Here is a 26971-nt window from a genome sequence, read left to right on the forward strand (position 1 = left end):
AGCCCTCACCATAAACATTTTTGATTTGGCAGTCCAACTTTGGGAGGCCAACTTGGTCATCCGGGCTCCAAATCGGGTGTAGTTTTTCTATTTTAGTTTATATTTCTTGAAGGTTTCAATGACGCAACTATTTTCTACTTTTGGTGTCATATTTTTCAAAGTTTGCAGATTTTGGCGACTATACGCATTCAGTCCTAGTTTTGGCAATTTCCAAGGTTTTGTTCAGGCTCATACAGACACATTTTCATGTGCATTTTTTTTTGAAAATGCATGATTTTTTGTCTACTTTCCAGATCTAGTATTAGTTTGGAGCAATTATAAGTGGACATAGTAACTTTAGCATTTGGTCAATTTTGCCCAATTTTTGCACTTGTAATCATTTAGATCCTTGAGTGATCTAGTCTCTTATATTGTTGACTCTGCTATATCTTCATATTTTCTATTGTAACCATCAAAATCAGAAATCCACTTTGTTTTGACATGTGGCAATTGTATATGCACTAAATTTGAAGTGCCAAAACATCTATTTTGGGGGGTTCTTTGGTTGAGTAAATTTGGGGGGGTTGACTTGAGTGATTGTGCTTCTCTTTTTCTTGCATTTTTTCAGTTTTGCATCACAAATTCTTCATTTCCAATACTAACTCCACATAACTATGCCACATGAAAAGAAAATGTATGGACTAGGTTAATGAAGAAAGGCTTGATTCTCTATGTGAATGGAACAATTCCAATTCCCTCTGGTCCTGATGTAGATACTAAGGGCATAAATGATTGGAGAAATGAAGACTCTATGGCTTTAGGAATCATTAGAAAAGTGGCCACTAAAGATCCTTTGTTTCACATTACACCCTTGAACACTATCGACGAAGCTTGGAGAAAAACTTGAAAGTTTGTATGGTAAAGTGGATGAAGATAAGGGATTCACAATTCAAGAAAAACTTCTCAAATTGCATCCTAAGAACTTTGTCACAATCCAAGATTTCATCAACAAAGCTATGAATTGAGAGCACAACTTAGGGATTCTAGTATTACCATCAAGGATTCCCAACTGATTCATCATATGATGGACAATCTTCCTTCTGAATATCCAAATTTTGTTTCAAGCTACAACACTCACAAGTTGTATGGGAAGTGCATTCACTACACCTTCATTTGAGTCATTTGGAGAGATGTTGATGTTGGAACAATCAAAATTGATGAGTACGGGGATTCTCAAGGCATTGGTGGCTAATCAAGGGAATCAAGGAAAAAAGAAGTAGAAAAAATGGAAACACGAGACACAACATGAGAAAGAGCAATCCACCTCCTCACACCAAGGCAACAATAAGGGAAAATCATCCAAGAGGGAATTGCTCACTTGTGCATATTGCAAGAAGAATGGACATGAAGAACATCAATGCTATAAGAAGGAAATTGATGAACTCAAGAATCTTCTTAAGAAGAATCAAATAAGTCTACCTTCAAGAGTGATTAATTCATCCTCTTCTTCACATTCCAATTTTGATAAATGAAAGGATCACAAGGGCAAAGGTCAAGCTTTCATTGCTACTTAAAGTCATGATTCAAGTAGATGGCTTCTAGATTTAGGGACTTATCATCATATGGCATCTTCACGGTCTATGTTTTCTTCGTTTGATCCTTGTCACACTCCACCTATTTTGATGGGCAATCATGCTTACATGAATGTCACTGGGAAAGGCACTGTTCATGGGGGAGGGGAGATACTTCAAAGATGTGTTGTGTATACCTCACCTAAGTCATAATCTTCTTTCGATCTATCAACTCACTAATGAGGCAACAAAGAGGATTGTGGAATTCACACCTAATTTAGTTTTTATCAAAGACTTGGAGATAGAGATCATCGCTGCAAGGGTGTTTGATCATGCATCCCGGCTATACCACTTTGCTCATCATAATGATAGTGATTCTTCAGCAGATTTTGATCACACTTCCAATGTTGATTTAGATTTTGCGGACTTTGGCTACTTGAACTTGGATATTCTCACATGTGATCAAGTTCTTGAGCCATCCATTTCTTCTCCTCCCATTAAATCTTTGGTTGTTTATAATGATGCTTGCATTAATATGGCCATGGATTCAAGTGATTCAGTGTAGAAGGATATTCCTTTTCTTCTAGACTCAGTTCCATGGGATGACTACTTGACAGACATTGCAGGTTTTTTTTGGAGTCCTACATTGCAGATTTTTTTTTTTTTGGAGACACCATTGATGACATTCATCTTCTCTTTGGTGAAGATTATCCTTCTTCAGTTGTTGTATCTTCATTCTCTACTTGATCATTCTTTCGAGGTTGACATAATGGTGGATACTTTGATACAGCAATTGGAGATCACTTTCTCTTCAAAGGAAACACTTGAGTCTTTGATACATCATGTACATTCATCCTCAGTTGATCCTGACTTGTCAATGTCAGCAAAGTGGCATAGTACACATGATTTGGAGGAGGCACCTTTCAATATTGACATAGGGACACTTGAATAAGTTTCGGAGATTCCATACATTTTGAGGTTTCTTCCTATGGATGGGGGAGGCTTCATTGCTACAACTTTGGTTGTGTTCCTTTCTAAGTGGTGGAATGTTGTTCTACAGTCATGGAGTAGTTTCTGCATCAAGCCTGGAGCATCTACCATAGGTGTACATTCTACATTGAGAGGGGGCTACTTGGTCTCTCTTCCAATTCTGCTCTCCTATATGGGGATTCTCTATTGTATATGCATGATGTATGTCATAATGGGGGGTCTTAATTACTCCCTCGATCCATGCATCTTCTTTTTTATCTCTCTTTTTGGGGGAGGGTTTTTCCCATGAGGTTTTCCCTCTTTCTCCACATTATGAGAGATTGCATTGCATATCTTTTGCTCTTGCATATTGTACATGGGTACCTAACATGGCCTAGTAGCCGCGACCATCATGCATTTTCATCTAGTTGTGTAAGCTTAAGTGCATTCCCCTAAGTTGCACTTAAAAGGGGTTGTTGGTGTAATTAAATATTACTAATTACACTTAAGTTTACTTAGTACAATGCATTTTCATATTAGTTGTCATGTAGATAGATAGGAGCTTGCACTTTATTTAAGCACATCTTGCCTCAATGAAGAGCACATGATTACACTGAGAGGGGGGTGAATCAGTATAATAATAAATTTGCCAATTTAAAACTTTTATCCAAACAATTGATTTCAAATGTTGAAATGAACAATTATGCACATGAACACAATAACACAAAGATTTAGATGGAAAACCAATGTGGGAGAAGACCACGGAAAATAAATGTTCTTATATAAATAGTTCTTTTACAATGGTTTGTAGGCTCCAACCTACTGGAGGCTACAACCTCTATGTTTATGAGCACCGACTCACTAGAAGATCCAACTCCCACACTTCATAGGGTCCAGCCTACTGGAAGCACCAACTCCCTCTGCTTGTCTTCGTGAGCACCAACCCACTGCACACAAACTGATTCTCCACCTTGATAATGTTACTCAACTGATGATGGATATTTCTTTCAAACAATTATTTCACAACTCTGGTTGCACATACTTCTTTTGATCTGCTGTATTCCTCTCTTTACATTTGTACACTATTATACTCTTATCTCATGTTTTCCTTTTCTATTATAGATTTATAAAAGATAAATCTATAAATATATTTTTCTTTCCTGAAATATTTTAGATATATCGGATTATAAATCCAGATTCATATATTTTATTCAACCCTTCTAAATGTTCCTTCACCCTTATGTATTTCTCATTTTTCTGCTCCTCAAATCTGTACTTCTCTTTTCTTTCACCACTTCTATTATTTTCTGTTCATTACATCTCCAAAATATTTTTATTTTTATTTTCAATACAATCTTGTCCCCCTTCATTTCTACAATCAATGAAATATATATATATAGGCATATAATGAACAGTCCTATCTTTTCAACGAGACTTATCATAATATCAATGGTGTAACAAATGGTTTTTCATATCGAAAACAGAGACAGTTTAAACAAAGAATTTCCAACATTAATAAATAAACAACTGAAATCCTTTTCAAATGACATTAACTGTTTCCGAAGTAATCATAACCATATCAAAGTTCATTTGAAAATAACTAGTTTAACGATAAACTGAAAATAATTGTATCCATGATCATCTAAAATAACTAGAGTAATGATCAACCAAACATTGTTGTATTCATGATCAATTGTAATAACTAATTTAACAATCAACTGAAAATAACTATATTTGAAATCAACTATCCTTTCTTTATACAAGTCAGTAAATGCTTAATAAGGAAAGAAGGAAAGAACATACAAGAATCATCCAAAGGGTCTTTAGCTGGTTGTGCAAGCCTTGGCTTTGGTGAGAGGAAAAGCATTGACATAGGCTTAGCCTCCCAACCTCGGACCATACTTATCTCCACACAATCTATTAAATTAGAAAGGCCCTCCCTACCTCGGGATTGGACTTGGGATGTTCTTAGTCCAACCACCTGAGCATCTTGGTGTTTAGAATGTCTGCAGAGTTATGAAACGGACATGCTTGCATAACTGGCACCTCTGACATCAAGTGATCATTAGATGGCAAACATGCCTATAAACTACCTTGGCCAAGGATTTCAAATGGGTTCATTGACCCGATCACCACTGCTCGACTTGACAACAAGTTTCATTACAGGGATGAGCATGAGCTATTAAGTATGTTTAATTTATTTATTATTCATGCCTAATTTCTCTTCTGCTTTCTTGGAGATTCATACCACCTCTTCACCTTACTTGGCTATACAGCTGATGAGTCCCAGGTATCTGCAATTTCCTGAGCAATCTGCTCTCTGCATATGTTCTAGAAGGATTTGTTGCTTAGTATGCTTATCACAAATTGTGATTAGAAAGACTATGTTCTTGAGACTAATTGGAAATATTATTGGATAGTATATTACATTCCAGACTTAATTGCATTTGTAAAACGCTTCCTTAAAGATTGTATCTAATTTATTATGAAAGTTTAAAGAAAAGGAATGATAACAAAGGACATGGAATATGCAGCAAAACTCATATTATAGCTTTGAATATAAATCTAGAAAAGAAAGAATCTTGTGAGCCTAACTAGCTTTTATGGAAAGCAATAAAATGATATTGGAATAACATTACATGACCTGATGTATACTCTTAATATGTCCGAAGCCTTGCTATCGAATTTGAAATCTACCATCCTTTTGACACTGCAGACATATCCAAATGCAAAATACTTATTTCTCAATAGGCTGAGTAGATACAGCAGAGAAGCTGCTTGTAAATGGAAGTTTAGACTGGTATGAAAGAGGAATTTTGGTACACGGGATTGTGTGAAGTCGGGTGCTGAAGGTGGCAAAGAGAGTAAGTAAAATCGTAGTCGGGTGTGCAGAATAATGATCCCCGACTCCTCTCACGGCTTCTATATAAAAGAACAAGCTATGACTTCTTGGCTTCCATCGGTTTAAAAGGTTATATGTCAATTCAAATCACCAAGTGTTAAATCGATTGAAAAGAAAGGAAAAAAATAAAAGGTTGGAAGAAAGAGATGGAAAAATTATAATTCAATTATTATTTTAATATATATTTACATACATTCATGTAAGTATATCAATGGGGTGGTATCATTTTATTAAGTTATTATAATATAATAGTGCCATTTCATTTTTATATTTATATGTATGTGTGTGTCTGTGTGTATATATATATATATATATATATATATATTAATAATATAATAAAAGATCAATTAAAACCCCTTGAAGTATGTTTTATATTTTAATTTAGATTTTTTTATTTTTTCTTAGATTATTTTCTTAATAGCTCATGCGGGTCCCACAAATGTATCTTGTGTTCAAGTCATTGAGTCCTTTCCAAAGAACTTTAAGGTCAAACCTGTCGATCCTAATAACTGAACTAAGTGAGCATCCCATTCTGATGATCTCGTTTAGCAATGCTTCCCCCCCCTTCATCTTCACCTGCAATCACCCATGAAAACACTTCTGCCATAATAACAATTCTATAATAATTTCATATAATCATTTGAAAAGACTTTAAATTATTAATCATAATTTTAAATCAAGCAAATGTTAATCATCTAATAACAGTTAATGGTTAGCAACCATCTTCATTAACAGTTAATACAAGGTATATAAATAACTACCTATTTCACATGATCATGAAAGAATAATCCATTAAATCCAACGGTTATGAGCAAGCTTTAAAATTAGGTCAAGTTTTGGGATGTAACAAATGGCAACTCTCAAAAAACTTATTATTAGTTGCACCAACTAATTTTAATCGTATGGCCTTTTACTATTATAGATTATCGGGCTCCTTATATGTTACCACCATATCCTTTAAAATATATTTTGGATCATTAAATTTAGCTGTTCGTTAAATCTTCCGCTGCTTATGAGTTATGTTTCATCAGGACTACCCATATTGTTTGTATACTGCTATATACAACTTCCATGTTGCCGCCCTGTTACTCTTTATTCATCATCTTCATTTGACTGTAGCATATATATTATCACTGCTCATATTTGTTTGCTCCATATATCGTGACATCTGTAGACCTCCTCTCTCGTAGATGTTTGAAACAAAACTGAAACTGCCACACAATATGTTAATAATTTATTCTTTATTTATACAAGGGATTATGGCACTTGGTAGTCTGATAATATTTCTTTGACAAGCAACGTGACATCTGATCCAGGTCTCTGCATATCTATACAAATCGTGACTCATCGTTATGTTTATGGTGCACTTCTAATGTGAAGATCTTAATCGCAGCACACACCTTCAATATTTTGACTATCAAACATGTTGAACGGTATTATAAATTTTGTTTATTTTATATAATTTAATACCTGTGCCGCTGATGTGTATCATATGCTTCTATAAGGTATTCGCTAACTTCTATTAAGAACTCTCAAAGTCCCATATGAATAATTTTTCTGATCCATTGTGGTGTTTAGTTCAATTAAACCTTGCCATCATTTATGTTGTATTTTATCCCTGATATTGTCGTCCGGCTCTTTGTCACTTCATCAAATACAGAGATTTGTCTTTGTTTCAGGTTTGATTATTGTTGTATGGATTCGGGTGAGCTCCATTTATTAGTAAGTATAATCTTTTGACTATCATTTTATGGCTCCAGTTCATCCACTGTTATACCCACATGGTAATAATCTTCTACTGCCATAACTTTTTTCATGGTTTCTATTTCTGTTTATGATCCTCTTATGTCTCTGACATACGATGGCCCATGAGTGTTTAACCAATTTGATCAAGCTGACGTGATACTCCTAATTCGAACAATGATTCTTTTAATTCATCAATTAAGGTGATTTCTGATTCAGTATGGCGTCATTCTATGCATGTTCTTGTTAATATTCTTGATGGCATGATCAAATCTTTTCGTTGATCTATTCAAAATTCATATTATAAATGGCCCAAGAGCTTCTTCGTGATTCCTGTAAATGACTTCAATACTTATCACTGACATATTGCTGGCCTTTATTCTGCATAAGTTTCTTTCATAATATTTTACTTTGTGAGTTCCAGTTTTATTATTGTTTATATACAATCGGCTGCCGTGTTCTCTGTTGAACATGCCTTCATTACTTGTTCTATGTTACTTGCATAATTAGAACAACCTCATTCCTTACTATAGACGAATACTATTTGTAATATACTCCATTGCAGCTTCTAATCAACCAAACACTGAATATGTTTCATTCGAGTATAAGGTTTGACCATAGTCTCTACTTTTTATGAAGTTGACCATAGTCTCCACTTTTTATGAAGTTTGACCATAGTCTCCACTTTTTATGAAGTTGATTATGGTGATCTCTTTTGACTACGTAAGTTTTTCAGAATACTCCAAGCTGATTGTATCTACTATCTACATAGTATGCCTCTAAATCTTGACCTTTACATTGCTACATCATTCCTTCAATTGCTTCGTAGTTAAAATATCCTGCTTATCACTAATTATAATGTTGACAACTTTCACTTGCAATCTAACTTATGACATCAATGAGAATATATGGCAGTCTCAATTTGGGGAATTTTGACATCAATGACAACCTTTTCATCCCTCACACCTCTCTTTGTGTGATACGCCTTTGTGTTATTATCCTCTCATTGTTGTACATACTTTCATGCACAATGGAGGATAATCCAACTTCGGTGGACATGTGCTTAGTTGTTGTGCTTATCACTCGCATCATTCCTAGGTATCATGCATTGCCTATATAACAATATACTTGAGCACATCTATATGTATTCTATATGATTACCCATTATTATTTTGATCATCAATGAATCAAGTCATTTGAGGATCATGTCATTTTGTCTCTCTTCTGCTATCAATTGAGCTTCTAGATCTTGGCACTTTCATTCTTTGCCTTAGGCTTTTTCTTACACTTATCAATGAATTAAAAGTGAGCTAAGGATGAACCTCGAGAGGGGGACATTACATCATTACCTCCTTGATCTTGTCAAAATCTCTATGCACCAAAAGGCTCCAAGACGAGGTTCCTTTCTTCATCGAATTAGTCATTGGGGCTAGAAGTTGTGAGAACCCCTTTACAAACCTCCAATAGTAGTGGTGAAGACCCTCAAATGTGACAAACTCCTTGGTCTAGGCAAATCTTGAATTGCCTTGATCTTTTCCTCATCCACACGAAACCCTTGGCACTAATATTAAGTACAAAATATAATATTTCACTCAAACCAAACACCTCAACTATGTGCCTTAAATGATCCTCTAGAGTATGCCAAGTACCTAGTTTAGAATGAATACTTCTCAAGTATGCCAAGCACCTCATTTAAGTGCCTCAAGTGATCCTCACATGCCTGGCTAAAAATACAAATGACATTAAAGAAAACTAGCATGAATTTACTAAATTGTAAAACAAATACTTTATTCGTGCAATGACTGAAAAGTGGCATTTCAGCCTAAATGGCATAATTAGGAACTCATAATGCCTATAGTGACAATCAAATTTTGTTTTCTGCACATCCTCATCTCTAACACTTTTTTTATGATACCCTAACCATAATTCAATCTTAAAAAAGCACATCACACCATGAAGCTCATTTATCAATTCATCAATCCTAGGCATAAGGTAGGATTTTTTATTGTCTTTTGTTGAGTGTCCTATAATTGATGCATGTCCTCATAGTCGCATATTTTTCTTAACCAACAACATGGATGAGGCAAATGGATTCGCAATAGGCCCCCATCCCTAATGTCTCCTTAATTGCCTTCTAAATCTCCTCCTTGTGTCTCCTAGGGTGTCATTAATTTGCTGTGAAAACAGTTTTTGCTCCTTCCTCAACCTCAATCACATGTTGAAAGCCCCTAACTAATTGTATGCCAAGAATAATTTCATTCCACACCTTGTTATATCTATCCACTATGGACTAAATTTTAACATTATAGAACCTCCTATCCCTGTATCTATAATCAATGATTTTTTCACCCAACCTACTTGGTCTCTATAAAAGGCTCCTTCTATCCTCTTGGTTGAAACCGACACAGGAGCCCTACTGGATAGGCCACAAAGAACTACCTCCTTTCTATTAGAAAGGAGCTTCAACTACAAGGTATGATAATTTTGTCTATTCACCAAGTGAGTGCAACCATTGCAACTCCCAACAGCAACTCCTTCTCACCAATGTCAATCACATACAAGTCATATCACATCATGTTTCTCCTAGAGTCACTCCAAATGGTGAATCCTTTAGTGCATGGCAAAGTATACTCGTCCATCACTGTAACATTAAACACTTCAAAATCTTCTAACCCATATTAGCTACCAACCATTCATTAATGAAGTCATGGGTAGCCCTTATCAATCAAAATTGTCCCCTTTGGTCATTCTAAGATTCCTTTAACATGAAAAAGAAATGATCTAGATGCCCTTCAAAGTGTTACAACTGTATCACTTGGATGATCTCCTCCTTGGTCTTAATGCTCAACCTCAATTATAGCAACCTAAAGCTCAAGCTCATCATAAAACACTTCAATGCAATGTGTTTGTCCCCTTCCCCTTCCCAAACACCTATGAACTGGTTGTCATGGATCTTGAGAAGCAAAGCATACATTTTTTTCTTTTAAGTTCATTCTTGAACTCATCAATCTTGCTTGGTTGTTGGTTAGTTCCTTAGGTTGGGAGGAAATCTTCCAAGGAGGTTTCATGTCTAGACTCAATGGTGCATTCTTGGAGTAGAATTTTCTTTTAGTCACTAAATCCTCCCAAATTTAGGGCTCTGCCAATGGCCACCTACAAGCAATTTAGATCAAATACACCTACCAAACCTTTGAGTGGTTTGGATAGGCCCTCTACGAAAAGAACTAGTAATCTCCTTTGTATCCAACTAGAACTATTACTAATAGCCTTAATTCTGCAACATAGTGTTCCACTATGCCCCATTGCCTTAACCGTGCCAGCTCTCTAAAGTGCATCTTTGGATCATTTCTATCAAATTCTCCATCAATCTTTGGCTGAACTCTTCTAAAGTAATGATTGAGTTGTATCCTTGGGTCACCATTATGTAGTACTAACACTAGTATGCTACATCTTTATGATGCAAGGTGGAAAAATTGATGACTTCTTGTTCAAACATGGGGTTCGTGAGAAAGTACATATCCATTTTTGCAATCGTGCTCTTGCTAAGCAACTTCTCGATCCATCAAAAGTAAGTATTGTAATCTTTCCCAAATGTTGTTGTATGTCCCTCCAATGTTGCTCTTCATACCTTCTCCTACGTCCATTTATTGATTTTATGTGACTCTGTGCATGTAATGTCTCAGCAGATGGTTGGACCTAGAGGACTATAACCAACATGATATCTTGTCATCTCATTGTCTAAATTAGAAATTACTTGTTACTCTTTTTCAAGTGGGTCTTCTCCTTTTTGCAAGAATCTAGCTCTAAGGGTCTTGAATGAAGAATAAAAAAAAAATCAATTACTGGCAAAGTAACTTCCTTCAAAACCATTCAAATTTGACCTTCTAGTGCTCAATTGTTGATTCATTCCTCTCAAGGTCCTCACAATCTATGCCATAGACCCATAGACTCCCTCGTGAATTTAAATTCACTAGTCAGCTCTCTGATTTCATTTCTAATGACCAACTAAAGGTTGATTTCTTCATTCTTCTCCCCAATGTCTTCTTCCTTTCTCATTTCCCTTTGCTAGTACCTGATTTCATGATCACTCCTCTACATAAATCTTCATTATATAGCCACATTAGTTTAAAGAATGTACATTAATAAAAAAAAATCATGATCCCAAACAATAAATTTTAGAATTTTGCAAAGTAGAGTTTATCCTCACAAAATTTTGAACTATATAGTCTTCACCAAATTAGAAATATATGAATGTATTTCAAGGGAAATTAAATCTATGAGATACCAAGCTTCAAATACCAAAAAAATTGTTGCTACGTAAAACAATTTACTCTTAGTTGACATATTTTCTTGTTGCCAAGCCTAGTCTAATGCAAGCCCAAAGGGGCCTAGTAGAATTTTCTCACTACTTAGTGATTAATTCCAATGATTCATAACTAGTTGCGAGCTGTGCAAGTATTGATTGCCCGCAAGTTGAGTATAAATGTGTGGGTTTTTCGAGCCTGCCACCATGACTCGTTGGGTCGTCAGTTATTACTTGCATAGCCTGTAGGGATAGCAAGTCATGTCATGACCTGCCGAGTCCGTGGTCTATGACATGGTCAATGGCAGTCAAGCATGACATAAAAATAAAATAGAGAACTTATCCAATCTTTTATTTTTCCCTAAAAGGCATTTCTATTTGATTGTTCGGAGAAGAAGAGAGGAAAGAAGAAAAACAAAAGGTCGTGGATTGTAACCAACAATGTTTTTGGGTTTCAATGCAATTAGTCTATGTTTGGGCAGATCCACTTGATTAGGCATAATAGATTGATTGTGGAGAGGTTGAATGATCTTGTCTTCATTCATTACAACCTCTGACTTAGAACCAAACAGATTTTGGACACTGACTCCTTTGGTTCACTCTAGCAAAGATCAATCCAGAGTCTGAATGACTCACTGAGTCTATCGATCTTGTCTTCACAAAGGGGGACCATAAGTGGGTTGACTAGGCAAATAGAGAAGCTAAGGCTGTGGCTATGGTAGAGGAGTATAGAGCACAATTAGGCATTGTTGATGTTGATCAAAATGGCACCACACACAAGTAGAGACCATGGCTTGTCAATCATCCAAAACCTACCTTAGACACCTTCGTAGGAGGCCTATAGAATACTCTGAAGCTGAGGCTAAGCTAGAGCCTGAGCCATAGATTGTTTTTGTTCACACATATCTTTCAAAACATTTGATGTCATGGATTTCATGGATTTTATATACATTTGACAATATTTACAATTCTACATATTTAAGTTTTCTATTTCCTTCAACTACAATTTACAATTTGTACTTACGCGATGGATGTATGTTTATATATGTGATCAAATTAGCTTTTGCTTGATGATGTTATGGTGTTTCTAAACGTAATTCAATAATGGGTGCATGAAACAAGATTTAAACAATGTTGCCCCAAGTTTCCAAGACAAGGACAACAAGGGGGCGGTTATATAAATATAGGGAAAATATAACATATATAAGGATATACATTATATGCATGTGAAAACACAGATAAACCCTACCATTCAAACATCATAGAACCTCAACATACAACATTTCAATACTCAAACTCAATGCTCAATATGCATTCATAATTTAAACTTATTGTCAATGTGCATGTAATATTATAATAATAACATAAAAATCTGAAATAAACCCAAGAACATAATTCAGAATTCATTGTCATTAGCAACAAGGACAAATAATCCACCATCCAAATTGAAGCACACTACTATCATCTAATTCTGGAACTATTCCTAAAACTGCAAATCCAACTCGTTGTAAGTGGACTAGTATTAATACAAACGGTCTAGTATATAGTTCTGATCATGATATAGACTTGTTAGAGTAAGATGGTACCTTGATGCAGCCTCCAATATTCACCATATTTTCCACAAGGACCCAAATCAACCCAAAACCAACCCAACACTGATGTATTGTCACAAAATGATATAAAAATCAATGTTCTAGGGTCTATAAGGCACTATTGGGCTTTTCCAACACCTTGCAAACTGTCTGCTATACATTCAAACATCATAGAACCTCAACATACAACATTTCAATCATCAAACTCAATGCTTAATATGCATTCCTAATTTAAACTTATTGTCAATGTGCATGTAATATTAAAATAGTAACATAAAAATATGAAATAAACCCAAGAACATAATTCAGACTTCATTGTCAATAGTAACAAGAACAAATAACCCACCATCCAAATTGAAACGTACTACTATCATCTAATTCTGGAACTATTTCTAAAACTGCACATCCAACTCGTTGTAAGTGGACTAATATTAATACAAAACAGTCTAGTATATAGTTCCAATCATGATATAGGCTTGTTAGAGTAAGATGGTACCTTGATGCAACCTCCAATATTCACCATATTTTCCACAAAGGACCCAAATCTACCCAACACTGATGTATTGTCACAAAATGATAAAAAAATGAGTGTTCTAGGTCTATAATGCACTTTCGGGCTTTTCGAACACCTTGCAAACTGTCTGCTATATAATTGAACGTGTAGCATGACTATAACAGCATTCTTAATTTCATGATTCTTAATGTAATTTTGACAAATACCAATCAGAGAACCCAAAATAGAAAGAATTAACTGAAAACAGGAATAAGCATGTTAGGGTGTGGTTCGGAGAACGGGCCCACTTTAAAATTAAAATTGAAAGAGTTTTATTAAAAGAAACTGTTTTAGGAGCTGACATTGTCTATCAGATTGGGGACACACATCTGTCTCAAGGACTTCCAAGGCATCCCCAACATCCTCAGGACGTATGGGCATTCCCAAAACAAAATTTCAAAGTCCACTAGTTTCTAGGACATTCCCTGTGAATTTTAAAAAAAGGGGGCGGAGTGGGGACTTCCCTAGCCATCCCCAAGTCCCCGAAACATTTTTGGTAGGAGGATGGAAGTTTTTAGGACAGAATGCATCCTCGGGTAACACTGGCTTTAAATCATTAAAAATCTCTGTATTTTCATTTTGTCGAGTCATTGTAGAGTCATGGGTGAGACGCAGGTCGAGTCAACCTTATTGAGTCATGGGCGAGTCGCAAGTCGAGTCAACCTTGTTGAGTCATAGGTGAGTCCGAGGCATGGAACCATGATTATTTCACTATAGGTTGAAATGGTATGACCTCCGTATATGCCCATGGAACTCTGATTTGTTATCAAATCCAGATAATGATGTAGTTGAAGGTGGTCCTAGAATGGCAAGCGACAAGTCTGTCCTCATTTGAATGTTACCCACCTCGGAGTTAAAATAAGTTTTTTACCCTAAATCTGCTTTGAGATATACCTATAACAAGTCTAGTAGCTTGTTACCCTAGATCTTCCTCAAAATATTCCAACAACAAAGTCTGGCAGCTCTAAATCTTGATATCGTTATGTTCCCTAGAGCAACCATGTGCAGTTTGTGTAGTCTGTGGGTTGTTGTTCACTAATATAGTGACACCATCCTTGATTTTGGATCTGGACTGACTATCCTGCCAAGTCACTGCTGGATTCCACCAAAAACTCTTTGGTAGATCTTCAGGAAAGCCCAACTGGACAAAACAGAGAGCTTCCAACCTGCAAAAATTTAAAGCTCCCCCTCATTTGCCCCAGCAGTTTGTTAAGCTCTTTTCCATGGTGGTTAGGCTTGATGCTGAAGGCTAGCAATAGTGACCAATGAAAATCAAACTCTAATTTAAGCTAACAAATTAAACTTTGCAGTCCAAAATGCACCAAGGTAAGAAGAATTGACAAAATAAGACCAAGGGTTTCATCTTGACCATGCTGACTGATAGTCTTCCTTTTCCAGTGGTGCCATCTTGTAAAAAAATCCAAAATCATATCACCCCCTCCAGCCTCTAGTGACACCCAGCTAACAAAACTAAATTTATAACTTGAAAATGGACACTTGGGTCCCAAATTGTGGTGCCTCACATAAATCCAACTTTAAATTAACTTTATTTTATTTTTAAAAATTATTGATTAATATTTTATCGTGTGTGTTAAAATACACCTTTTTTTTCTAATGGCTGTCTGACCAGCTCGAAGGGGGGAATGACAGTTGCTTTGTCAAAACTTTTGACAGATGTAATCATTTGAATGTAGCAATTGGATACCTTGGTTGACAACTTGACTGTATATAGTATATACTATATACTATAGACATACTTCACTAATGGCCTAGTTTAGCAATATGCCTTGGTAGTCTACATATAGTAATCAATTGCTGATACAAACCTCAGTTGCACAGTGTGCATGGATTTGTATCGACGGTTTGTTTCCCTGCAATAAGTTTGTAATCTAATGTGCTTAAACGATGCATTATGCGGCACGCCTCCTCATGGTGGACAAGTCAGGTACTTGATGGGGCTTGTTGGGCAACAAATTCATGTCAAACATTGAGAGCCATGTTCTAATACAATTATTATGATGTTTTTGAGCCATTTTCTAGTGCAATTATGATGATGTTTTTGAGCCATGTTCTAGCCATGATGCATCTATATACAGCTGAAGAGATGAGAGAGAATGGACAGAAACCCCCAATAACCATTATAAGAGGATGTTAGAATATGGTGCTTATTGGGTTACGAAATAAAATTCTAGGCCTGCAGATTTTTTTTGCATTAAAATGTAAAGGTGATTTGCAGACATAGTTTAAAAGTGAAAATGGTCCATACACACAAAAAGTGCAAGTGCTCCATCAGCAAATTTGAAATCTTGAAATTGTCTCTGGACTCACTTATGTTGGAAAGAGTCAAGTTATCACAACAGTTATAATTAAAAGGAGAGAAGTTTCAAATAAATCCACAATTTTGGTAATTAGAGAAGGGGAGATTTCAACCTCCTCAAAGGGGGCCATAAAAGGAGCTCAACTTTCACATTTGTAAAGCCACTTGCCACAAATAGGAGAATGCTCAAGAAGCATGTCAAGTACTCTATTTACAGGCACCTGATTGTGAAGAACTGTAGCATTTTATTTTCTTGGGTAAACTGAATAAGCAAGGTCGTTTTTCAAAATATTATTGCATTTTACATGTTTTCCTACTTATATAAACTTTTGTCTCAATTCTTATGTTGATAATATATGAAATTTCTTCATGCCATTATATTCTGCATAAATGTTTGATTTATCATTCACATTATTTTAAAATTAAATCACAACTTCTGATATGATCTGAACTTTATCACATACAGCTGTAGCTAGTCATATGTAGTTTGACTAGAATAAACTGAACAATTGTGTTATTGTAAATCAATGGTAAGTGCGAGAGATTGAGCATCATGCCATAACAGGACAAAAGCCTTAACAATGTCTTCTCTGCAGCAGACACTGATGGTTTGTAACGATTTTGTAAATCTACAGATGCACCATGGTCAATCCATGTTTTGATAAAAGTGAATAATATTGTAGGTTCAGCTCAAAATCTATATCCTAAATCGATTGAAGCAATCACTGGAGATTCCATTGGACCTACCACTATCTACAGGATTGAAAATGGCAGGTGTTAAGATTCACCTTAGAAAGCTGGGTCAAGCCATCTCGCTTCTTTGGAATCAGGAGAATGTGGACTGGTGCCTGTGGATTGATATCTCGAAACGCCAGTACCTTCTCATCCTCATAGACAATAGTTGCTGGGATTTCTTTCCTTATAATCTTATCAAATCTGAAACCCAAATGACACCTCTCTTACATCTAACAGAAATTGTAAAGTAATACAACTTTTAACACAACAAAATAAAATCAACTGCTCACGTCCCCTATAAACATTGGCATTGACAACCAATCATGGAATTCATCAAACCAAGCTCCAATGTTATATCTACCAAAAAATACTAAAAGCTTACATGGTTGGGGATCCAGTGTCTGCAAAGGCAGCAGCTGATTTTGCTGCAGCTTCCTCATCTACTGAGGCTCTTGGAGAACAGAAGAATCTGCACAAAGAGAAAAATCTAAATCAATTTAGAATCTCTTCAAATTAAGGCTTAATTTGAATGACATTCACATAATGCCAACATTTGTCAGTCATGTTACCACTTTACATTTCTATATCCTTAAATTGTACCCTCCCGATAAGATTGAAATAAAAAACATTACTTCCATCCCAAATAGTGTAATGTCCTCTTTCTAGCATTCATAGCATGATGTTGTCGTTAGCCTATTTCCCCACAGTCCCATAGGCTAACTAAAACATTAAAAGGGCTTAGAGGCCATTTGGCCTAGACAGTTTCAGTTGCAGGTCTTTCTGAGGGGTTCTGGGGCAACTTTGGGCACACTTACTATTTATAGTAAGTCATCTTGGACATGGCCGGACATTCAGTCACAATGGTATGTCGATGGTAATTGTTTAAAATCGACAGGAAATTTTATTTATCATTGATAAGATTTGTTATGCATTGATAAAGCCATTTTATAAAGTTAAATTTAAATATTTAACTTTATTAATGCATAGACTATAGTTTGTGGGAAATATTTAAATTAAAAGAGTTCCCTTTATTTTTATAACACATTGGAGACATAAGGTACATAAAGGGAGTTATGTTTTATCCCACATTGAGAAAACGAAAGATTGAGCTCTTGTGAGAACACTATAAAAGAAATGGAAGAGCTTTTTTTTTGTATGCTTGGATGAAGATTAATGTTATGTTGTTGGATATCTGATTATCGGGCTTGGAGGACGGAATCCCTCTTTGCTAACATTCTCTTCGCTGTTGGAAGACACAGTCAGGAGGATCAAGGGTGTTTTCACTTCAGGAAACACAATGGGTTTCATTTGGGGCGTTCGCATAAAGAAATTGACAAGGGTTTGAGATGCAGATCTGAAGTTAGTTATTGCTATAGTGCCGCATGAACAGTATTTTGCTACAGTCGGCATGAACAGTATTTTGCTACAGTACGGCGTGAACAGTGTTGGTATCAAGTTTACTTATTTTTCCGGCTGATTAGAAGTTTGGAGGGCTGCCGACTACATCTGCAAAATAGTACGGCAACTAATTCCAGGTTTCTTCTGTCAAATTTTGATACTTTGCATAATAATTGTTGAATACAAGTCTGAATAGTTGTTGCAGCCTTTAAGGCAGCTGTAAGTGCACATCTACATTTAAAAATCACCCTTTATCAGCAGATTGAAAGAGTTTCCAGATTTTTCATATACTGTTGAATGTGTGCCAAGTGTTTGTGAAAATGTTATGATGTGTATTATGCATTTTAATGTCACTTCATAGTTGTTTGTAAATCTACTCATTGGAAAGCAATTTATTGAGGAAATCAGCTTTATGAGTTTGCATACAAAGTGTTTGACAATATTCCTTAAGTTAAATTTCTACAAGTCAAAGTTCAAATCAGGGGAGGATATTACAGTGGTATCAGAGCTATAAGTCCTGCCATCCTGTGGAGGTCTCATAGGAAATTTGGAACTGGCGGATAGAGAGGAAAGTGTTCGATGAAATGCCAAAACACTAAAATCAGAGCATTTATGTTTGAGCATGCGACAGGGGCCTTATAATTTCCGCAATACCAGAGCAAGACAAAGTAGGAGTTCAGACCTGCAAAGCAAACAGTCTAGTTCATCCGTACAGGGGGGTATAGAATCCAGTCATACAGACACAGCGGAGGTATTCTTTGATCAAGACAGCAATATGGGTGACCGAGATGACAGGAATACAAGATTAGGTGGAGGCGGGAATGCCGGTCCAGAGCCTGGAGAGGAAAGATTCTTACAGTTATTAGAGACCTTGGTACAGGGTCAGCGAGTAGCAGAACAAAGGGCACAGGAACAGAATCAGAGATTGGATCTTATGATGCAGATGATGGCTCGTCAAATGGGGTTGAATGCTAACATGGGTGGAGGAAATAATCAGAATGGTAACAATCAGAATGGAAATGATCAGGATGGGACACATAATGGAGATGAACAAGTTGGGAACAATTTTGGTCATGCACCCCAGCGAGCTAGGACAGTGAGTTCAAGGCCCATGATTCCTACATTTCCTCCTAGAGCTCCAGAGCAGCTCATACCAGAGCCCCAGATTACTGATATACAAGACTAGTTGAGGAGAGATTGGGAAGCCGGAGGGCCAGATTTTGCTGCTGCAATTACCTTTAGGGAGTATATGGATGTGCGGATGAAACATATGCCACGTGGACATGACAGGAACCAGAGCTATGAGCTACGGAAGAAAGTAGGGAGACTTGAGTTACCATATTATGATGGCTCAGGAAATTCTACAGCAAGAGCTTGGGTTCAAAAGCTTAACACATACTTTCAATTGAACCCTATGCCCGAGGAAGAAGCTATTAAGTACGCAGCAATTCATCTGGATGGGTTAGCACACGAGTGGTGGCATCATGGTATGGTCACTATGGGACATGCACACATTACCTCATATGTGGAGTTTACAGAGAGGCTGATTGAACGTTTTGATAGGAAAGATACAGAACTCCATTTCAAAGAGTTAGCTCAGCTTAAACAGTGGGGATCATTGGAAACATACATTTCAGAGTTTCAGAAACTTGCAGTGTTAGTAACAGATGTATCTGAACGGAGGATACTAGTTCTATTTATGGATGGGTTAGCTGATCCGTTGAGAGGGTGGATTAAAGTTCTCAACCCTCCCACTTTGCAGGAAGCCATTAAGAAAGCTCGTGACATGGATTCCTCTTCATCTTCAAAAAATAAATTCCAGGCAAAGAGTTTCCCTTGAAGGAAAGATAAGGACAAGAAACCTTTTCATAAAGAGGTTCAACCAGCTAAGGAGGAAAGTAAGAGGTTGGACAATGAGACACTTAATGATCTCAGGAAGAAGAAGCTTTGTTTTCATTGCAAGGAGCCTTGGGATTTGTCACATAAGTGTCCATTGAAAGCAAAAGCTAAGCAGATGGAGTACTTTTCAGCCGAAGAGTCAGTAGATGGAGATTCAGAGCAGTCATCTGAATCAGATGGAGATGATGATAGTTCTTCACAGGAGGAAGCACGCGGTGATAGCACGATAGCTCAATTGTCAAGTATACAGGAGGCCATCACTTTTAGAGTTAGGGGAACCTTGGATGGACAGAGAGTTGTGGCACTCATTGATACAGGGGCGACACATAACTTCATTGATGAGAAGTTTGTGACACGCAGAGGGCTACATACAGAGGAGCATAGGGGATTTAAGGTGATGGTTGCCGATGGCTTCAAAATTGAATGTACCAAGAAAATCTCCAACTTGCAGCTTCGTTTGGGAGATTATGACATGACAGGAGATTTCTTTGTGGTCAACATTGGTGATCAGGATATGGTGCTTGGGATGAACTGGATGAAGTCTCTGGTAGAGTTTACATTTAACCTTGAGAAAATAGAAATGAGGTTTGAGGCAAATGGTAAGAAGATAGTGCTCAGAGGTTTGTCAGATGGGAGACTTCGAGTGGTGTCACTCAAGCGGATGCAGAGTTTCTTTAGACATGATCAGGTGCAGTGGGCAGCAGAGTTTAGAGTAATGCCTGAGATGACAAAACAACATAAACAAGATTATCCACCTGATGTACAAAAAATAATAACCAAACATACTAAGGTGTTTGGTGAGATACCTCCAGGGAGACCCCCGGATAGGGGAATCGAGCATGTTATTGAATTAGAGGAAGGGGCTAAGCCAGTTATCATCACACCTTACCGCCATCCGAAGAGATGTAAGGATCAAATAGAAAAGGCAATTAAGGAGTTGATTGACATGGGGCACATACGGCCAAGCAAAAGTCCTTTCGCTTCTTCAGTAGTATTGGTGAAGAAGAAGGATGGTACAATGAGGATGTGCATTGATTATAGGGAGCTAAACAAGAAGACAATCAAGAACCGATACCCTATCCCGCGCATCGATGAGCTTATTGATGAATTGCATGGTGCATGCTACTTCTCCAAGATTGATTTGAGGTCCGGCTACCATCAGATATGGGTTAGAGAGGTGGATGTAGAGAAGACAGCTTTTAGATGCCACTATGAACATTTTGAGTTCTTAGTCATGCCCTTTGGGTTGACAAATGCCCCTGCCACTTTCCAGTCCTGTATGAATAGAGTGTTCAGAGATCAGTTGAGGAAGTTTGTGTTGATATTTTTTGATGATATACTGATATACAGCCGTACTTGGGAGGAACATTTGAAGCATATTGATACAGTGCTCAGTATTCTAGAGAGGGAGTCATTATATGCCAAGATGAGTAAATGTGAGTTTGGGATGACAGAGTTGCTCTATCTAGGGCATATTATTAGTGCAGGAAGTGTTCGGGTTGACCCAGACAAGATCAGGGCCATTCTGGATTGGCCACCACCGAGGAACACTTCACAACTCAAGGGATTTCTCAGGCTTTGTGGGTTCTACTGCAGATTTGTGAAGGGATTTTCACAGATAGCAGCACCACTTACAGATTTGACACGGAAAGATAGTTTCAAGTGGTCAGAGAGGGCTCAAGATTGTTTTGACAGGTTTAAGGAGCTGATGAGTACATGTCCTGTTTTAGCCATTCCAGATTTCACCAGGCCCTTTGAGCTGCAGTGTGATGCCTCGGGAGAGGGCATAGGAGCTGTTCTCATGCAAGACAAACATCCCATCGCATATGAGAGTAGAAAATTACGAGGTGTGGAGAGAACCTACAGCATCTACGACAAAGAGATGCTAGCAATCATGCACGCACTAGCTAAGTTCAGGCAGTACTTAGTGGGAAGCCAGTTCACAGTAAAAACAGATCATAATAGCTTGAAACATTTCCTTGGACAGAAGGACCTTAATGACAGGCAACAGAAATGGGTGAGTAAATTACAGGCCTATGATTTCGACATAGCCTATGTCAAAGGGAAGAAAAATATTGTTGCAGATGCTTTATCTAGAAGGCCTCATTTGCTTGCTGTTGGGATAGTCATGGATGATTGGAGAGAGATGATCTTGGCAGAATATGCTAAGGATAGTTGGGCATCTAGCATTATTGAGGGAGCTATTCAAGATAGTCGATACACTGTCGTAAATGATCTGATCATCTACAAGGAAAGGATTTATTTAGTACCCGGGTCTGCTATGAAGCAGAAGATTTTGAGGGCATTTCATGATTCACCAATGGCAGGACATCCCGGATTCTTTAAGACATATCGGCAGGTGAGAGCGCGCTTCACTTGGAAAGGACTCAAATCAGAGGTGCTTCAGTTTGTGAGGGAATGCCCTGTGTGTCAGCAGAACAAACAGGAACATTCTTTTCCGGGTGGTTTACTACAGCCCCTACCCATACCAGAGAAGAAGTGGGATAGCATTTCCATGGATTTTATCATAGGCCTCCCCAAGGCACAGGGTCAAGATTGTATCTTTGTTGTGGTAGACAGATTGACGAAATTTGCAAATTTCTTTGCAATTTCGTCTACATATTCAGCAGCACAAACAGCAAACCTATTTTTTCGAGACTACATGGGATACCATGGAGCATAGTCAGTGACAGAGACAGCAGATTTATGAGCCACTTTTGGCAGGAGTTGTTCAGGTTATGTGGAACAGAGCTCACTCCGAGTACCAGCTACCACCCCCAAACTGATGGGCAAACAGAGATAGTGAACAAATGGGTTGAGGGGTACCTTCGAAACTACATTGCAGGAGAGTAGAAGGCTTGGGTGAAGTGGCTACATCTAGGGGAGTACTGCTATAATACCTCTTTCCATATGTCTATTCAAATGTCCCCTTTTATGGCACTATACGGGTATGATGCTCCTAATTTTTTGGATTTGTTATTTGGGGACAGCAGGGTGCCTAAGGCCAAGGATACTTTGCAGGAGTGCCAAGACATTATGCGATCTTTGAAGGAAAATTTGCAAAAAGCACAAAATCAGCAGAAGCAATATGCTGATCAGCACAGGGTTGAGAGGTCTTTTGAGGTGGGAGATATGGTGTACCTCATGTTACAGCCGTATAGACAGTCCTCTCTCAAGAAGAGTGGAGCAGAGAAATTGAAACCACGCTACTATGGACCGTTCAAAGTAATCAGGAGAGTGGGCGAAGTAGCTTATGAGTTGGAGTTGCCTGCAGATAGTAAAGTGCATAATGTGTTCCATGTGTCACGCCTTAAGAAGGCATTGGGTCACAATGTGGTGCCTTCAATAGTATTGCCACCTCTTGATGATGAGGGAAAGCTTATCTTGGTTCTCGAGGCCATACTTGACTCCAGGGAGAGGGTGCTTCGCAGGAGGACTATCAAGGAGTATCTAGTGAAGTGGAGGAACCTACCTGTCGAGGATGCTACTTGGAAAAATGAGCAGATATTGCAGCATCCAGAGCTGAAATTGTTTGAGGACAAGCAATTTTGGGAAGGGCGGACTGTAATGTCCCCTTTCTAGCATTCATAGCATGATGTTGTCGTTAGCCTATTTCCCCACAGTCCCGTAGGCTAACTAGGACATTAAAGGGGCTTAGAGGCCATTTATCCTAGACAGTTTCAGTTGCAGGTCTTTTTGAGGGGTTCTAGGGCAACTTTGGGCACACTTACTATTTATAGTAAGCCATCTTGGACATGGCCAAACATTCAATCACAGTGGTATGTCGATGGTAATTGTTTAAAATCGACAGGAAAATTTATTTATCATTGATAAGATTTGTTATGCATTGATAAAGCCATTTTATAAAGTTAAATTTAAATATTTAACTTTATTAATGCATAGACTATAGTTTGTGGGAAATATTTAAATTAAAAGAGTTCCCTTTATTTTTATAACACATTGGAGACATAAGGTACATAAAAGGAGTTATGTTTTATCCCACATTGACAAAACGAAGGATTGAGCTCTTGTGAGAACACTATAAAAGAAATGGAAGAGCTTTTTTTTTGTATGCTTGGATGAAGATTAATGTTATGTTGCTGGATATCTGATTATCGGGCTTGGAGGACGAAATCCCTCTTTGCTAACATTCTCTTCGCTGTTGGAAGACACAGTCAGGAGGATCAAGGGTGTTTTCACTTCAGGAAACACACTGGGTTTCATTTGGGGCGTTCGCATAAAGAAATTTACAAGGGTTTGAGATGCAGATCTGAAGTTAGTTATTGCTATAGTGCCGCATGAACAGTATTTTGCTACAGTCGGCATGAACAGTATTTTGCTACAGTACGGCGTGAACAGTGTTGGTATCAAGTTTACTTGTTTTTCCGGCTGATTAGAAGTTTGGAGGGCTGCCGACTACATCTGCAAAATAGTACGGCAACTAATTCCAGGTTTCTTCTGTCAAATTTTGATACTTTGCATAATAATTGTTGAATACAAGTCTGAATAGTTGTTGCAGCCTTTAAGGCAGCTGTAAGTGCACATCTACATTTAAAAATCACCCTTTATCAGCAGATTGAAAGAGTTTCCAGATTTTTCATATACTGTTGAATGTGTGCCAAGTGTTTGTGAAAATGTTATGATGTGTATTATGCATTTTAATGTCACTTCATAGTTGTTCGTAAATCTACTCATTGGAAAGCAATTTATTGAGGAAATCAGCTTTATGAGTTTGCATACAGAGTGTTTGACAATATTCCTTAAGTTAAATTTCTACAAGTCAAAGTTCAAATCAGGGGAGGATATTACAAATAGGCCTCCTTGACCAAAATACATTTGAGGACATCCCATTAGCCTCAAAACGTTCAATAATTTTGCAAACATCAGAAGAGATAACCAAAAATGAACTTCGAAAGTGGCAAAGCATTCACCTCCCACTACTTGAGCCTCATAGTGTCGAGAACAACATCCACACAATACATCATATACCATGAAACCTCTAATATGAGTGCAATATTAAAAAGAATGTGTTTCAATTATACAAGATATAATATTCCATAAAAGATTTGTTGCTTAAAAAACACAAACGAAGAGGCTGGTAAAAGAAATTAATCTGAAAGCTGCTATACAATTTATGAATAAAATGTAATTTACTTCATATCAAATTGTTAAATATTCTCTTCAAGTAGCCAGCATTTAGTGTGGACGCCAAAATGGCTTCAGAATATCGTTGGCCTAGAAGTATAACAAGCCACCTTTTTCTATGTTATATAACAACATTCTCTTGTTAGTTTTTTTTTCTCAATTGGATGGGAACTATAATAGGCCCACAGCCTACATTTTCCGGAGTTGACGAATGTAAGGATCTTAATGGTGTGAATGCAACACATATATGTTGCATTTTGCTGAAATTTAAGAGCTTTGCATGAACAAAAACTGTGCTTTTTTATTTTACAACTAGATAATATTTTTTTATTTTCTTTACTAAACCCCACACATCTCAAACTTTTTTCCTTGATGTTGAGAACAACAGGTCCATAGGCCACCTATCTAGATTTAATTTTATTTAAAGCCGGTGCCACTCGGGGTTAAAATGCTTACACCTCCTTATTAAAAATGAAAATCATTTGGTTTTTAAGTACAAACCACTAGGAGAACTACATGAGCTTACAACACAGATCACAGTTGCATCTAGAATATCTGCAGATCTCACCAAAAATTCTCCAGAGATCGTGTCTTCCTGAAAAAAGCTTACCTCCTTCCAATTGCTAAAAGTCCAATTTCGTAACTTTTGAATATCACCAATATATTTGCCCCTACACGCATATGCGTTGGCTCAAACCTGCCATGGTTTCTTCACGTATTCCTAGTTCAAAGTAATCTTCGGAGTATGAAATGAATCTCCAAAAAAATATAATTAAACCAAAAGAAAAGAAAAAGGTTTGTCATGTATTTTCTAGAGTAAAATTAGTTTTCAATCATGAGATTAAAAACGTGAACAATTTCCCCTATTTCTCCTATATGGCTTCAATTAGAGGGAAATATACCTTACTCTGACATGATGAGGAGGATGATTTCGTAATTGTGGCTTCAGAGGTAATCCAGTTCTTTGCATTCGATTGCTGCAATTCCATTGGCCGCTGCTGCCCATTGCCGCTCGCACTAACGGAACCCTAACCCTGCAACTAGAGCTTATGCACATTGAATTATGTAACTCCATGGCAACTGAAACTGTGACCAGCTATTACAATGCTATATGAATAACAACCTGATTATGTCAACTGCCATATTAAGAAAGAAATAAGTATTTAAACTTTATGTACAGGTATTATTGCTAGCACTTGTATGTCAGATGCACTCACTGGAGAGGAAGATGCATGTGTAGAGACGCCATCACTCAGAGCCACCGCCAACGGCAGAGCTTGCAGCTAGGGACCAGGAATTGCACTCACATGAGCATTTATTAAATTGTATAGCTTTGCTCTTTTTAAGTATTAATAAACCCAGACTTCGACTCATCTGACGTTGAAGGATACGTAATAAAATGATAAATTTTAAATATAGTTTCACAACATAATATTAATATGGAATGTTACTATATTTTTAGTCCCGCCTATATATAGGCGGAGACTATTGTTTTCACCTCAAATATGAGGATTTGTTTGCTTGGGAAATCTTGGTGTCCTCAAAAATATTTTACACAAATCTTATGTCTGTTCATATAAATTTAAAATATAAATGACGCACGACAATAAATGATTTAATCAACTGCTACATTCATCAATTTCTATCTAACCAAAACTATAAAAATTATAAAGTTTGTACTGCACAATTATCGTCACTTTCGCTACACAAATAATCATAAACACATTTGTTAAGATATGTAAAATATATATTTTATTTAATTTTTTTAATAATTTTATATTATATTTTAATTTTCAATTAACTAATATTTTAGAATTAATTTAGAAATAATTTTTTTATTTTTATAAAAATTATTGAATTTAAAT

At 37.0% G+C, this 26971-nt stretch overlaps 1 protein-coding gene across 5 annotated transcripts in view; it reads right to left on the reverse strand.

Annotated features, from left to right (window-relative positions):
• The window catches only part of LOC149542137 (14 kDa zinc-binding protein-like), a 58665-nt gene extending 32234 nt beyond the window's left edge, over positions 1-26431 (reverse strand). For 2 of the 5 annotated variants that reach the window (XR_016355430.1, XM_089797171.1), the window contains exons 1-4: positions 26324-26431; positions 26009-26140; positions 17047-17133; positions 16718-16865 (exon numbers count right to left, since the gene is read on the reverse strand). Coding sequence is in view for 3 of the 5 variants with exons in the window: in XM_089797171.1 (XP_089653297.1) it covers positions 16718-16865; positions 17047-17133; positions 26009-26140; positions 26324-26355 (399 nt within the window). In the remaining 2 variants the exon portion in view is untranslated. Of the gene's footprint in view, positions 1-16717; positions 16866-17046; positions 17134-26008; positions 26197-26323 lie in introns of those variants that run through there. The other 3 variants (XR_016355429.1, XM_089797170.1, XM_089797169.1) reach the window with 2 other exon arrangements.
• Between the last annotated feature and the right edge of the window lie 540 nt (positions 26432-26971).

Source organism: Cupressus sempervirens, chromosome 8 (assembly GCF_028749045.1).
Source record: "Cupressus sempervirens isolate cs-2001-9-10 chromosome 8, ASM2874904v1, whole genome shotgun sequence".
In the NCBI taxonomy this organism is placed as follows: domain Eukaryota; kingdom Viridiplantae; phylum Streptophyta; class Pinopsida; order Cupressales; family Cupressaceae; genus Cupressus; species Cupressus sempervirens.